Raw genomic sequence first — 14,475 nt, 5'->3', positions numbered from 1 at the left:
TTACTTAAAAAATGGAATACGCAATGTTTAGTGAATTTGACTAGGTTTACACAAAGTTTACATACTTTTAATTAGTAAAAGTGTTGTTGCACATGCAATATAGGTAGGTGTTTGCCGAGTGTCGCAGTAGGGCACTGGGCAAAGATATTGTTTGCCGAGTGTCATAAATAGGGCACTCGGCAAAGATTACCCCGGGCCCACGTGACAGCGTCAGTACGCAATTCGGGGAAAAAAACTGCACTTTGCCGAGTGCTCTTGATCTAGCACTCGGCACACCCTTTGCCGAGTGCTAGATCAGGGGCACTCGGCAAAGGTTACCCTGGGTCCACGTGACAGCCTCAGTATGCAATTCAATTCGGGGAAAAAACTATACTTTGCCGAGTGCCATGGATCTAGCACTCGGCAAAGGGTGTGCCGAGTGCTAGATCAACAGCACTCGGCAAAGGTTTCGAATATGCAATGTAATCCGCTAAGTCCCGGCCGCCCGCCCCGCACATACACACACACAACCACACATACAGGCACGCGCCGCCCGCCCCGCTGACCGCCCGCGCCGCACGCCCCCCCGGCCGCCTGCCCCGCTAGCCGCCCGCGCCGCCCGCCGCCGCCGCCCCACGCCGCCGCCTGCCCCACGTCGCCGCCCGCGCCGCCCGCCCCATGCCGCCGCCTGCCCCACGCCGCCGCCCGCGCCGCCCGCCCCACGCCGCCTGCGCCGCCCGCCCCGACGCCGCCCCGGCCCGACACCGCTCCGGCCGCCCGACGCCGCCCCCGGCCCGCGCCGCCCGCGGCCGGCCCCGGCCGCCCAACGCCGGCCCCGGGCGTCCCGCTGCCGGCCTGCCCCGCACATGCCCGCCGCCGGCCCCGGCCGCCCCTAGCCGCCCCGCGCCGGCCGGCCCCGACCCCCGGCCCCGACCCTCGGCCGCCCCGCGCCGTCGCCGCTAGGCCGCGCCCCCGCCGCCGCCCCACGCCCGCTCCTCCGTCACCCCTCCGGTAAGTTTATGTTGCCGCTACACATCATAAATTAGAGTATGCATGAAAATTGGAAATTAGAAATTAAATGTTGAAAATACTAGAGAGGTGCTAGGATGTGGTAGCATTTATTTTATAAATTAGAGGTATGGATTTAGAAAATTCGAGAAGAAGGAAGAGTAGAAATTACAAAATGTTGAAAAGAATAGAGGTGTGGTTGGTTGTGGTTGTGGTTGTTGGCCATCGTGCCAACTCTTTGGTGAGATTGTGGTTGTCGGCCATCGTGCCATTTATTATGTTGCAGGTTTTGGAAACCTCCCCGTGCAGGGGAGATGCTGCCGGAATTTTGACTTAAACAGTGCTTTGTTTCTTTTGTTGCAGGAGAGGCTTACAAGGACCGTCCTCGACTCGTCACTTTGCAGGATAGCAAGGTGAGGCATGCTACACCTCTCTTTCCGTATAATATTCGTATATCACGTAACCTAGTTAGGTGTCTCCCGTTCGAAAGAGATACGGTTGGAAATATGCAGATCTTTGCATATCTATAATCGTATCTGTTTCGAATTGTCCACGTTTTTTGGACAACCCGAGGATGTGTAGGTGGGTTTAGTATCCATGGTCTACTCCGACCCGAGATAAAATTTCGGCAGCACCTCCCTGTTGTTCTCTAGATACACAATCTCCTATCAAGGACGTGTATTTGGAGAACAGCGGGGAGGTGCTGCCGAAATTTTATCTCGGGTCGGAGTAGACCATGGATACTAAACCCATCTACACATCCTCGGGTGGGATTAGGACCTATCTTTACCTAGTAGACAATATAGGAACGTGTATATGCAATGTGAATTTTGTATTACTTATTTAAATGGTAGAGGATGGAGGATCGTCAGTGGATGTACACGGGTCGCACTAGTCAGAATATGTTGACCAATGAATGGCTTGACAAGACGGATGCTTTCTTGGAACGGGCGTTTGCAAGTGTCAATTGAGCTCGATCGACTTGGTGTCCGTGCAGCAAATGTGGAAACATGCGTCGGCAAACCAAGCTAGACATGGGCAAACATCTGGTGAAGAACGGATTTACGTCAGACTACACCAGGTGGATCTACCATGGTGAATCTGACCGTGGGAGAGAGGAGGTCTTGAGACAACGCATCGAGGAATTTGATGATGATGCCGGGGTGGGAGACATGTTAAATGACTTTCATGAAGCACACTTTCGAAGAAGCACACTTCGTTTGTTGTTGTACTTTAGCTTTGCATTATAACATTGCAATAAAATATTGTAGGCCCAGGTGGAAGAATCAAGGAAGAATCAAGAGGAGATGGCGGCGCAGATGGAGGAAATGCGGCGGAGGATGGAGGAGGAAAACCGGATTAGGATGGAGCAGATGTTCCAGTACATGCAGACCTTTGCTTCGAGCATGGGACAGTCTTTGCCTCCGCCACCGCCGATGATGTTCCCTCCGCCGCAGCCACCCACGACTACTCCTGTGAGTCACTTGACACATTGTGCTTAAGATTCAATAGTTTAAATTTGACAACTTTAGATGTTACCTCAGAATGTCCTATCCTATGTGCAGAATCAATCGGCGGCTTCGAATAATGAAGATCAAGATTTGTCGCAGTGATCTCCTTGGCCTCCACGGAAGTAGACTTGGTTGTGAACAATGTGGAAACTAAATTGTGACAAGAACTTGGATTTATGGATTATTTCGTGCTTATGTTGAACTATGCCTGTGATGTTTATGAATTATGCCTGTGGTTGTGAATTATGCATGTAATTGTTTATTATAAATGCCTGTGATATGTGTATTATGAATTGAGAGGGGTCCGTTATACGTGGCAAAATGTCGAAAAAGGGGCGGTTCTGGTCACTTTGCCGAGTGTTACACTCGGCAAAGAGGGGCCTTTGCCGAGTGTTTTGGCCTTAACACTCGGCAAAGGGGCATTTCCCAGGTGTAGGAAAGGTCCTTTGCCGAGTGCTATGGTCAAGGCACTCGGCAAAGGGGCATTGTTTGCCGAGTGCTACGGTCAGGGCACTCGGCAAAGGGGGCCGGTTTGCCGAGTGCCCGGGAGCCGGCACACGGCAAAAGGCGCCGGCTTTGCCGAGTGCTCGGGAGCCGGCACTCGGCAAAGGGACCGTGTTTGCCGAGTGCCAGGCGCCTGACACTCGGCAAACTCCCGGTCTTTGCCGAGTGTTGGCACTCGGCAAAGACCCGGTGTTTGCCGAGTGCCTCCCGTTTGGCACTCGGCAAACCCGCCGTTACCCGACGCCGTCAGTCCGCAATTCGCCGAGTACATCTTTTCGCCGAGTGTTTTTTGGCCGTCGGCAACATGTTTGCCGAGTGTTCGAGTTTTGACACTCGGCGAACTAGTCTTTGCCGACACAAAATTTGCCGTGTGCTCTTTGCCGAGTGTTACACTCGGCAAAGGCTTTGCCGAGTGTTTTTAGGCCTTTGCCGAGTGCCCGGGGCACTCGGCAAAGGTTCTGTTTCCCGTAGTGAGGGTCTGTTTGGTTGGACTGTGAGCTGTGGAAAAACTGTTGTGGGCTTTGAGCTGTGAAAAAAGCTGCTGTGAGTTGTAAGCTGTGAGAACGTTAAAAGCCGTTTGGTTGGAACAACTGTGAAACTGTAGGTTTGGTAAAAAAAAAAGTCTGTAATGCCCTTGAAGGCTTGAGGAACTGTTGATATTCAAATTGATTGTAAAACACTGTGCTGTTCAATAATTCACATGCAAATTACCATTTTAGAAAAGGGAAACTTAAATTTTTTTTAAGTTTTGCATCCACCATTAAGAGATGGTCCACACAATTACAACAATAGAATTTTACAAAAGACATATGGTTTATATAAAATGTCCTTCGTCAACATAATTATCTCCCTCTTGCACTAATTATCTCCCTCTTCTGAGTACGACTAGGAAAACTTGCTTGTGCCAACTTTCAGGAAAGAACAATGGTATTTACTATTTAGAGTTATTCAGAGCAATTGAAACCAACTCATACTTACATTTACATGGAGATAGAACTGCAGGTCAGTTTCAAGTCAGCATGGAGGATTCTATACATCACTATGTACAGAAAGAAATAAAATGCCGTGCTGTCGAACAGCATCATCATCAATAGAAGTAAGCCTAAAAAACAGGAGGACATCAGTTGTACCAACTTATCAATTTCTCATCCAATCAATCAACACACAGGATGACACCTATACTAACAGTATCTGATAGGAACATTTTATCAAACACATGACGTGCTGCAGCGAGAAATTCTATGCTCAGCCACTGATAGCAATTGCAAGCACAATGACACAGCTTAAGAAATCCACTTGAACATAACACACAGGAACGAGCACAAGAACGAGATGCTGCAGATCTTGTGGCAGGCTCACCGTGCTCCAGCTTGGCGAGGAGGCCGGTGGCGAGGTGGCACTCGAGGGAGAAAGCCGAGAACAGGGAGACGAAGCCCGCAGGGCTGCAGGGAGGAAGGTGTTCTCGGTCCTCATCATCTTCGCCGTTGAGGGAGGGCGCGCGAGATTGGCAGCTGCATCGTCGTGCACCGTGCTGGACCTGACGCAAGGCAGTTGAGGGAGATTACCTGCAGATCAGACGGGGGAGGCAGGGATGCAAGATCTCGCAGGGGAGGCGGACGGGGTGCAAAGCGGCCAGGGGAGACGGCGCTAGCAAGGATATAGAGAAGGTCGCCGCCGAAGGGGACCTCCTGGCGCCGGCGAGGAAGCTCCTTGCGCCCGGAGGAGAAGAGGGGCCCGAAGGGGTGGTCGCCGGAGAGGGGCGGCCGGCTTGATGGGAGGCGGAGGAGGGGCGCCGCCGGCGGGCAGGTGCGGACCTCCGCCGGAACCCTGGTACGAAACGGTACGTCCATGTCCATGTCCAGTGACATGGCGGGTAATTTTGCTGAAAGACTCGCAGCCGGTAAAAGCACTCCGAACTTGCTATGGAAAATGAAATAAAAAAATGTTGCTTTTGTGGAAGCACCCGAGTGGAAGCTCACTCCTTTGATTTGATTTTTGATTTTTACTGAAGTAAAAGCAGGTTTGGAAACTAAACTAAAAGCACCTATAGTAATATATAAATCGGATCCATGGTATGCTGATTGTTAATTTTGTTTTTCCGGTACGTGATTACAGGGCTGAGTATGCTCATACAGGAATAAAAAGAAGGTAGTGACATTGAGATCCATGAGTTTTGAAGAGACACAAAATAAAAAAAAATTAACTTTTATTGAAGCAAAAGCAGGTTTAGAAGCCAAACCAAAAGCACCATGGTGATATACAAATCGGATCCATGGTATGCTGATTGTTAATTTTATTTTTACGGTACGTGATTACAAGGCTGAGGAAAAAGAAGGCAGTGACATTGAGATCCATGGGTATTGAAGGGAGACAAAAAAAAAAAGGGCACAAAAATAAAAAAAAATGCGCCGTTGCCGGGGATCGAACCCGGGTCGTCCGCGTGACAGGCGGAAATACTCACCACTATACTACAACGACTTGGTTGATAGCAACATTTTGAAACCTTTGTTAACCGAAACTTAAAACCCAAGTATCTTTCAATTCCCGTTGTTTTCCTTATTTTTTGTTTTTCTAATGAATGTTTTGTACTCCTTATTTTTGTTTTTCTAATGAATGTTTTCTACTCATTTTGGTGGCGCAAGCCATTTTGTTGACTTCACAATCCTAGCATCGTCCGGGAAAGGGAAGACAGTTCTCCCTCCCTTCATCCTAACAAAACACAATACTGCAAAACACACATCAATACTCAGCTTGGATGCCGAACTTTTTTTTCCCTCATATTCATATCGATACAACACTGCTACACAGAGTTCCGATTCTCATACATGGTATAATCAACAGTTCTGGTTCTATCTCCATCCATTGTCAAGGGTGGGAGACCGTCCATTTACATATTAGCTTCTTTACATGAACCAAGGAGGAAAACAGGAGGGTAAATTTTGAATCAACTATTATCATCATCGCATTGTCAACGAATGAAACAAATAGCTTAACCTTTGGATGTGGGACCAGCCCCGGAACAAAAAGGAATCCAATACTGTACAGTGTACACTTGACTGCAATCATCTTGGAGGTGGTCTTAAGAATGGAGTCGGCACGGATGAGTATGACGATGATGCAAGTGGAACTGTTGAGAATTCAGAGTCTGGACGACCAAAAAGATGTGGCCTTGTGGTTGTGGAAGGGCCAGGTGCGAGGTTTGAGGGGTGCTGTGATGGTTGTGGGATGCTCGAAGAACTACTAGTACTAGTTGCAGTTTGGCTCTCTTCCTGCGACTGCCTCGCAGCTTCTGAGGCTTCTCGTTTCTCCCTTTCTTCCGTCTCCTTGAGCAGGAAGTCCACCCATAGGTCTGCGAATGACTGCACATAATGCCACGAGGATACCAATATCAACCAACAGGTTGTAACATAATGGAAAGATAAAGGTTAATGGTCCTCAACGTCTGCTGAACTTCAGAGGTGAAAGAATTAGGAATATGAAAGAACAAACTAAGGTATCGGACATATAGATCTCACCTGGCTATCCTGAGATGCTTGGGTAGATTTGCCGGATGAACCACCACCAACAATTCCTCCAACAAGGCGTCCCGGGAGGCCCAAAACACCGCGTACAACACCCTTACCAGCATTATTTTGTGCAAAGCCAATCCTTTGCTTGTCTTCCTCCGAGAAGCCAAGCATGCGAACCATGAGGTCCAGAACCTGCCAATACCCGATATTAGTATATTATTTGATAACATTTTTTCATTTTCAAAATACATGACACTATTTGATTTAGATGAGCCACGCACCTCTTTACTGTGATTCCGTTGGAAGTAGGTGACTAGCAATTTAATCACAATGCGCCTGCAAGCAAAAGTTTGATAAGTGTATCTGTTGCATATATCATATACCATACAATGGTATGTCTGATTGAAGTGCAGGAAGAAAAAGAAAACATTATGTATACAAAATATATCTTGCTAAACAGAGAACTATGCTATGGAACAGGAAGATTAAAATTTGGAATGTTAAATTGCAGATGGCATGGTGTGGTCTTTAGATTAACAAGCAGTCAAGTACTCAAGTTTTGACCATCAACTATTTTTTTTTGGAAAAGGAGAAAAATATGAAAACAGGAGGAAAGGAAAACTTTGTTGGCCTAGTTTTTGCAGTTCAGATATCTTATTTTTTCTTATTTTTCCTACAAAGGTTTGGGATTGAATGTTCGTCCATGGGCTCATTTAGAGAAGTCATGAACTCTTACAGTTTATCATGTATTGGGGAAAAATTGTCATCCCCAAAGAACACATACAAATAATTATAAACCAGCTATCATCCGTACATGGATTCACTAAAACCATTACAGAAGAATATGTAATAATTACCAACCTGTCAACGGAGTTATCTGAATCTAGTGACATCCTATTCACTGTTGTCATGCTTTGTTCTAGGGCACGTCGTAATCTTGAATTATCATCCTCAAGCTTCTGCATGGAGCGCTTCCCATCTGTTAACATCCTCTCTGCTTGTGAAAGTTTGGTAGCTATATCTTCCTTCTCTCTTCTTGAGATCTCAATAGTTTGATTCGCCACCTGCATAAAAAGGATGTCTTAGCAGTGTCAATTAGGCACCATCAAAGTTTGTGGGCACACCATATTTAGGCATTCATGAATCTAATAAAACAATAAGAGGGGCAATCAAAGTACGGAAGTCAGTAATGCTTGCTAAAGAATTTATGAAGTGTGCCTCTGTTTTACCTTTAATGACTGTGATAGTTTGGACAATTCTTCCCTAGCAACAGCTAAATCACCTCCAAGCCGTTCCTACATACATATTGAATACCAAAATTAATCTGGAAATTTGCAAATTAATAAGTTTCAAACAAGGAATACTCTAAGAATTCAATTACTTTGGCTTCACTCTCAGCATAGTACTGTCCAAGGGCAGTCTGAAGATTTAGCAGCTCCACATTTTTTGATTCAAGTGCACTCATACAGCTAGCAAGCTTGGACTTCAAATCTTCCACATGTTCATTTGACCTCTGGTGCTCTTCGTTTATGATCCTTTTGCTCTCCTCCTGCTTTGCTATCTCCACCTTTAAAGCCCTCTCTAACTGCATTATATGAGCCCTTTGCTGCTCACAGATTACCCGCAATTCTTCAATGAGTTTACTATCTTCATCCATCTTTTCTTGGTCCTCCATGTCCTAATGAAGAACAAAGATTTGTCCATCAGTTTGCACATCATATTGTTCCTTTAAAAGCTATCGCATTTTGCATAAACTATGGCACATAACTTGTGTTCAGAAGTGGAATGAAGCAAGGACGACATACTCTTCCTTATATCACTAGTAGGAAAGAATGCAAGAAAATTACAAGATAAGAATACATGGCTACCTTATCTAACAAATGCTGCTTCAGCCGAGCCAAATCCTGCACTGCTTTGTCTCTCTCACGGGAAGCATCCTGTAGTGCTCTTTTCAACGATTCCATTTCTTCCTTAACCTTCACAGTTGAACTACAAGCACATCAGTACTCTTATTCTCTTTGCCGTTTAGTGGAATAACTGGTACAGTGCACTACAAAGCATTGTATTTTTAGGCCATAACTCCTAGTTAACAAAAAGTAATCAATTGTGAAATGGACAAACTAAGTGGTACTGATAGTTTAGGAAGACTCCTATACTAGCAAAAATTGTAGAACAATTCATTTCAGAAAATTAAGAAACTTATATCATCGAGGCCTTGATTTAATAATTTACATCAACTTCCAAAAAGTCAAAATAACAAATAGTGTTCCCATTGAACCAAAAGAATAGAAGACAAACAATCTCCCATGTATCTTCCAGAGACATTGGTTACCATACAAATTATATATATCTGAGGCACAGCATCAGAGCAAGAGTCTACCTTTCCCGAGTCAGGGATCTTGTTATCTGATGTACCGTCGGCAGTTTTTTGTGAGGTACTCTTCGTACTCTTGAGATCTGCCTCAAGCCTGGCTCTCTCTATCTGCAGAAGTAAACTTCTTTGTTGTCAAAAATCATTGCCGTAGAAACCATTTGCACTATTATTATAGCAACGCTAGAAGCCTGCAGTAGATGTACAAACAATTAAGACCTTTAGGTCAGAGTTCTCCTTCTGTAGAGCCATTAACATGCTCCTTAGGCTCTGAAATGATCCATCTGATACGTGCTCCTTGTCCCTTCTGCTCAACTCATCTTGCACACGTCTCAACTCCGATTTCTTCTCATTCAGTTCCTTATGCAGCTCTTCCATGCTAGTCGATATCTATAGAAGTATATAAAAGAAAGATCTTCATATCCATGGAGTCCAAACTTGCATATTGTTGACTGCGGATCAAGATACATATGAATTTACTTTCAAAGAAAACAAACATACCCTCTCTTTGTTGATCTTGAGTTCATTTAGCTCTTGTTGAAGAAATCCATTCCGCTTGTTCTCATCTAAAATGCAGAAACAGAATATTTAGGTGAATAAAGCTAAGTAAATTTGAATAATGGCTCCTGACTGTTTAAAGATGGAACAAATTGGACCTTGCTCATACCTTCTAGCTTCCTTTCAATTTCAGTTTCTTTCTTGGACTTATTGCTGAGTTGTTGTTTCAATTGTTTGATTTCATTTTCAAGACTAGCCTGCTTCAAAGCAAAGGATGCTCTCTCTTCCTCCAACACATTTCCCTGTAGCATACTTTGGTGTCAATAAATAGCAGCAGTAGTTATTCCACATTAAATGCAGTGTGCCTTTCAAAGTTTCAATGGAATAACCAACATCTATAAGATGAAAATTCTTCTTTTTAACACTTATGTAGGACAAAGGGAATCTTGTCACCTACTTCCAAATAGGATCAGGGTGTGAAGAAAACATAAGCAATGAAGTTACAGAACAACATAATACAATGCAATGAAACTGCTTATCAGTTATAACTACCTTAGGTTGTCCTGTTACCGAGTGCAGACCGTTTGGCTGGATACCATGGGAAGAACCACCACCATATCCATTCTGCTTGGTGGTGTTCAATGAATTTTCCTGAACTGAATTCCTTTGAGCTCTGGGTGATCTTTCGAAAGTACCCTGTGAGATTTGAAGAATGTATCATAGTGGCATATACTACATAATAAATGATAAATAGCATCTCCATGAAAATGTATAAAACACACAATTACATTAGAATTGGCTGAAACTGCCTTACAGCTCTCCAAATTTCTCTTAAGAGATCCATTTTCTTCACGAAGTTTTCCCAGTTGTTCCTATAAAAACATACACATCACATGTAAGGAAGCTTGTAAGTGATATAAAATCAGAGAAACTCTCCATGTATCTAATGACATCTTACAATGATACAATCATACAATACCATTTTATGATGTGCTAAAATAGTGTAATAGGGTTTTTGCGTTAAAAACAATGTATCCAGTAACAACGGTCTGGCAAGCAGATATGTAGAAAAGAGAGAAACAGAGAGACCTTAACAGGAGGCATACCTCTTTTTCCTTTAGCATTGCAGCATAATTGAATGATAATGCCTTTATTTCGGCCTCCGAAGCTTGAAGCTTTTGGATATCCTCCCTGAGTTTAGAAATCTGTAATGAAAAGTGAAACCACATCGATTCAAACTGTAACTATTACACTGTTTTCAAATTTATCATGCAGAAATGGAACCAGATGATTTGCTTTTAGGTCTAGTAGAACCCCATGAAACATTCCAAATTAGAGCTCGCTTTGCACTTTAATATAAGGAGAGACCTGGATACTCAGTAGTAACGACAGCTAATAAAAAAATGGCTATCAGCATATATAGTACGCCAGTCCCCAGGGATAGCTTCTGTGCAATATGTCCTGTGAACAGGGGCGGACCTGTGACTAAGGCCAGTAGGGCCATGGCCCTAGTCATGGGTCAGTAATCCCGAGTACCTCCCTTCAGTTTTGGTCAAAAACATCACGCTAGTCCACTGACCAGGGCACACAACAGCAACACACACCACACCGATCCCCCTCCGTTGGGCGTTGAGCATCGCACTCACGCACCCATGTCGATGTGACTTGCTTCGCTGGCTCAGTAGGGACAGCACCGCTGCCGCCCCCGCACCACCAGCCGTCCAGCACCCTTCCGCAGGCATGCACGGCACACAGCTCTCCTCCATCCCTCCGCAGCAGGCCGCAAGGGCCAAGGGGCCGTGCAGCCGGCCAGCCGGCCGGCGCCACCCACAAAATGCAGCGCTGCAGCGGTGCCGGCGCGCAGGTGCAGCCCCCTTCCATCTGCAGCTCCAGTCTCCAGAGCAGATCATCTCCACGGCTCCACTCCACTTCACTCTTGAGAAGTGTGCGAGGAACCCGTAAAAGAGATTGAGAATCGCAGCAAAACTCAGAAGAACTCGAGGGAAATTATTGAACAAGAACTAGAGGCGGATTCAATAGAATAGTAACTGCATGAACTGTATCGTTCAGGGGTCCACCTGATACAGACGCCGACAGGGAGACGGTGAGGCTACAGCTACTTCCTACGCTAAGTTCTAGTTCGAGTTCTGTTCTTCCGTGATGTCCAACAACTCCCCTCCAGGCCTCTACGACAGGCTGGATTGAATTACATTAAGCAAAATGTTTAACTAAGAAAAGATAGAAGATAAACATGCTTAGGTATTTATTTTTTTGTGTTACTTGTTGTTTATCGCACAATTAAACACATAATCAAGCATATTTTCAATTTAAACCAATTACTCCATATGTGATATATATGTGGTAGTTTTGGCTACTGACTTTGGCCCTAGTCTTCAACAAAAGCTGGGTCCGCCACTGCCTGTGAAATGATCACCACTAAACACCTCCATTTTTACCGCATGCTGTGAGCAAGGAGTTCAATTCTCACTGCTTTTAACAATTTTTACAATTTTTAACAATCAACTACAATGACAACCACTTGACACGATTTGCAGCATTTCTGTGCTAAGTAGCAATAGAAAACCTACCAAATCAGAGAGAAGACATTATAAGCTACGGCCATGAAGCTATGCATCCTAGCTCAAACCAAACTAATCGCACGACGAATCAATCGGAGGCAATGGCTACTTTAACCTGTACCAATCCCTCATCCTCCTCCCTAGCAACACCCAGGCTTAGTTCGGATACTTCATAATCCCCTCTAATCCATACATATTAGGTGGGATTGACAGGGAAAATAGCTTATCTTCCACCCCCAACACATGGGTAATGAGAGAGAATGGCTTCATCCAAATGTATGGACGGCCTAAACCCAGATATGGACACACTCAAATGCAGTACTCCTTTTTTCTTCGAGAGCCAGTTTAACAATGCGAGTTGCCCTCTGATGCCCCGGCTATGCGTGTGGGCTGGGGGGTTCATAGTATCGGCGGCCAAAGGTAGAGAGCTTCGGGTCCTGCTAAAGAAGAAGGAACCCGGAGCCCCGGAGCCTCTTGTCGTACCAATTCGCAAAAGGGGATTTTGCCGCGGGGGACGGGGATGGTTACCTCGTCGGGCTCAGCGGAAGAGTCGGAGCCGGGGCCAGGACTGGGGCCGGGGCGGGAGTACCGCCGGCGCCTCCCCGACGACGGCGGCGTGGCGGAGAGGTCCCCTCCCCTCGCGTCCGCCGGGGCCGACGGCACGGGGACCTCGTCGGCCGCGGCGTCGTCGACCTCGACGGCGAGCCGGGAGAGGCTCTCCCGGTAGGTGGCGATGGAGCTCCTCATCGCCGCCGCGGGCGCCACCGCTGCTGTTCCTCGTCGCGCGGGGGATCGCGGGTCTGGCCGGATCCGGCGAGGGCGACGGGTAGGGTTTGGGGGGCGGTGGCGGGAGGGGAGGGGAGGGGAGTTGGGAGATCTGAGAGAGGTGGGAGGAGTGGGACGGGGAGTAACGGAAGGAGGCCACGCGACGCCAACGCGGGGTTAGGAACGAAGACAGGTTTTTCCTTTTTGATTTTTTTTGTATTTCGACGCTTCCGTAAAATTTTCCGTTTCTTTTCTGGTTTGACTTTGTAGCGTGTGTTGCGCTTCTACGGCAGGTGGATCTCGAGTCACTGTTCCCTTCAGCTTATTCAGTCGGCTTATCAGCCACCAACAGTATTTTTCTCTCACAACAAATCAGCCGTTTCAGCTTTTCAGCCGGCTTATAAGTTAAAACGAACATGCCCGAGTCTGGACGGTGTGAGCTCGACTTGGGGTGGCGTGCCATTGGCATTTGGCACCAATATCAGTTGATTTTCTTGCTCACCCCGATCTCAAATCCAAAATAGTTCATAATAGCAGGTCCTGGAATCTAGAATATGTAAAGGAAGAAGTTTACTTTTGATCATGCAACTATCATTGGAGTCATGACCATTCAACTCCAAATTTAAGATTCTTTGACCGCTCAATCTTCAAAACTGACATTTGGTCATGTAGCTATTTTGGTTAGTCATTTCGCTAATAGGAATGACACATGGACTCATAGTGGGTCCACATGTCATGGGGTGGGACCAACCATGAGTGGCGGCCATCCTGATGCTGTCGGATGGAGGTAAGCACGAGCGGTGGCAGAGACAAGCTCGCCGAGCGAGAGGAGCACAAAGATGAAGGAGGTTGCCGAGCAAGAGGAGCACAGAGGTGGATGAGGCAGCACAGGCGGGGTTGGAAGCAGGGTTGGAGAATAAAGAGGAAGAAGGAGAAGAGAAAGAGAGAAGATTGAGCTAGCATGTGGGCTCACTGCCACGTGTTCTCCGTGTTAGCGGAACCACTAACAGAAACAATCAAATGACCATATGACCACATGTGAACGGTTTTAATAATTGAGTAACCAATGGTTCCTGGTTTTGGAGTCACACGGTCAAATCAAACTCTAACAAAAATTGGATGGTCAAAATGGACTTCTTTCGATTTGTAATGAACTAAAATTACAAACCTTATCGCAAGTTAAAAGGTAAATCTCTCAAATAGCCAGGGCGGATCCAGGACCCAGGCTGGGGAGGCTGGTCCATCCCAACTAGCTATGAGTCCTCCATATAGTTGTCCCCCATATAGTTGTAGTAGCCCATGTATGAATGCCCGGCTCCCAGTTTAGCAATAATCACAACTCATGTTATAGAGGAGCGACATAGAACATCCCTCGGCCCTCACGTCGTCTCTCCGAGGCGGCTCGGGGCGACTTTCCTTGGCGCCCATCGCCCCCAAAACCAGTGACCTGCCCGGCCGCCATTGCCGCCGCCACCGCCGGCGGCCCTCCTCCCCTCTCTCTTCCTTCCTCTCCCAACCCTCTCTTTCCTCCCTTCCTCCTCCTCCTCCTCCTCCTTAATCTCCTTTGCGTGTGGTGGCTTTTTTTGGGCTTGGCAGCGGTGGCTACCGGCTCCGTCGAAGAAGCTGCAAATTCGGCGGTGGTAACCCGGATCCGGGTTGTGGCCCACTGGATCTACGTGGGGTAGGTCTGGCCGCCGCGGCCTGGCGACATTCAACCGGACTTTTGTTCCCCAATGGTGGCGCGAGTGGTT

General features: G+C 46.6%; 1 protein-coding gene and 1 non-coding gene across 3 annotated transcripts; both read right to left on the bottom strand.

Annotated features, from left to right (window-relative positions):
- Nucleotides 1-5,408: 5,408 nt before the first annotated feature.
- Nucleotides 5,409-5,480, bottom strand: TRNAD-GUC (transfer RNA aspartic acid (anticodon GUC)). Its single transcript has one exon. It is a non-coding gene; the product is annotated as a tRNA-Asp (tRNA).
- Nucleotides 5,481-5,753: 273 nt separating this feature from the next.
- LOC117861040 (golgin candidate 3) lies at nt 5,754-12,835 on the bottom strand. Of its 2 annotated transcripts, none has more exons than XM_034744503.2 (15): nt 12,488-12,835; nt 10,487-10,585; nt 10,169-10,252; nt 9,933-10,076; nt 9,550-9,682; nt 9,384-9,448; nt 9,102-9,272; nt 8,892-8,993; nt 8,380-8,487; nt 7,893-8,189; nt 7,741-7,806; nt 7,373-7,575; nt 6,793-6,847; nt 6,518-6,703; nt 5,754-6,361 (listed from the first exon to the last, which is right to left on the bottom strand). In XM_034744503.2, exons 1-15 carry the CDS (start codon nt 12,704-12,706, stop codon nt 6,065-6,067), a joined length of 2,229 nt encoding a protein of 742 aa, XP_034600394.1. In that variant the 5' UTR covers nt 12,707-12,835; the 3' UTR covers nt 5,754-6,064. The 2 variants fall into 2 exon arrangements, with proteins under 2 accessions (XP_034600394.1, XP_034600395.1); XM_034744504.2 differs by having other exon boundaries at nt 10,195-10,252; nt 12,488-12,528.
- Between the last annotated feature and the right edge of the window lie 1,640 nt (nt 12,836-14,475).

This window comes from Setaria viridis, chromosome 6 (assembly GCF_005286985.2).
Source record: "Setaria viridis chromosome 6, Setaria_viridis_v4.0, whole genome shotgun sequence".
NCBI lineage: Eukaryota > Viridiplantae > Streptophyta > Magnoliopsida > Poales > Poaceae > Setaria > Setaria viridis.
The sequence above is the reverse complement of the archived record's forward strand: the minus strand, read 5'-3'. Positions and strand labels throughout refer to the sequence as shown.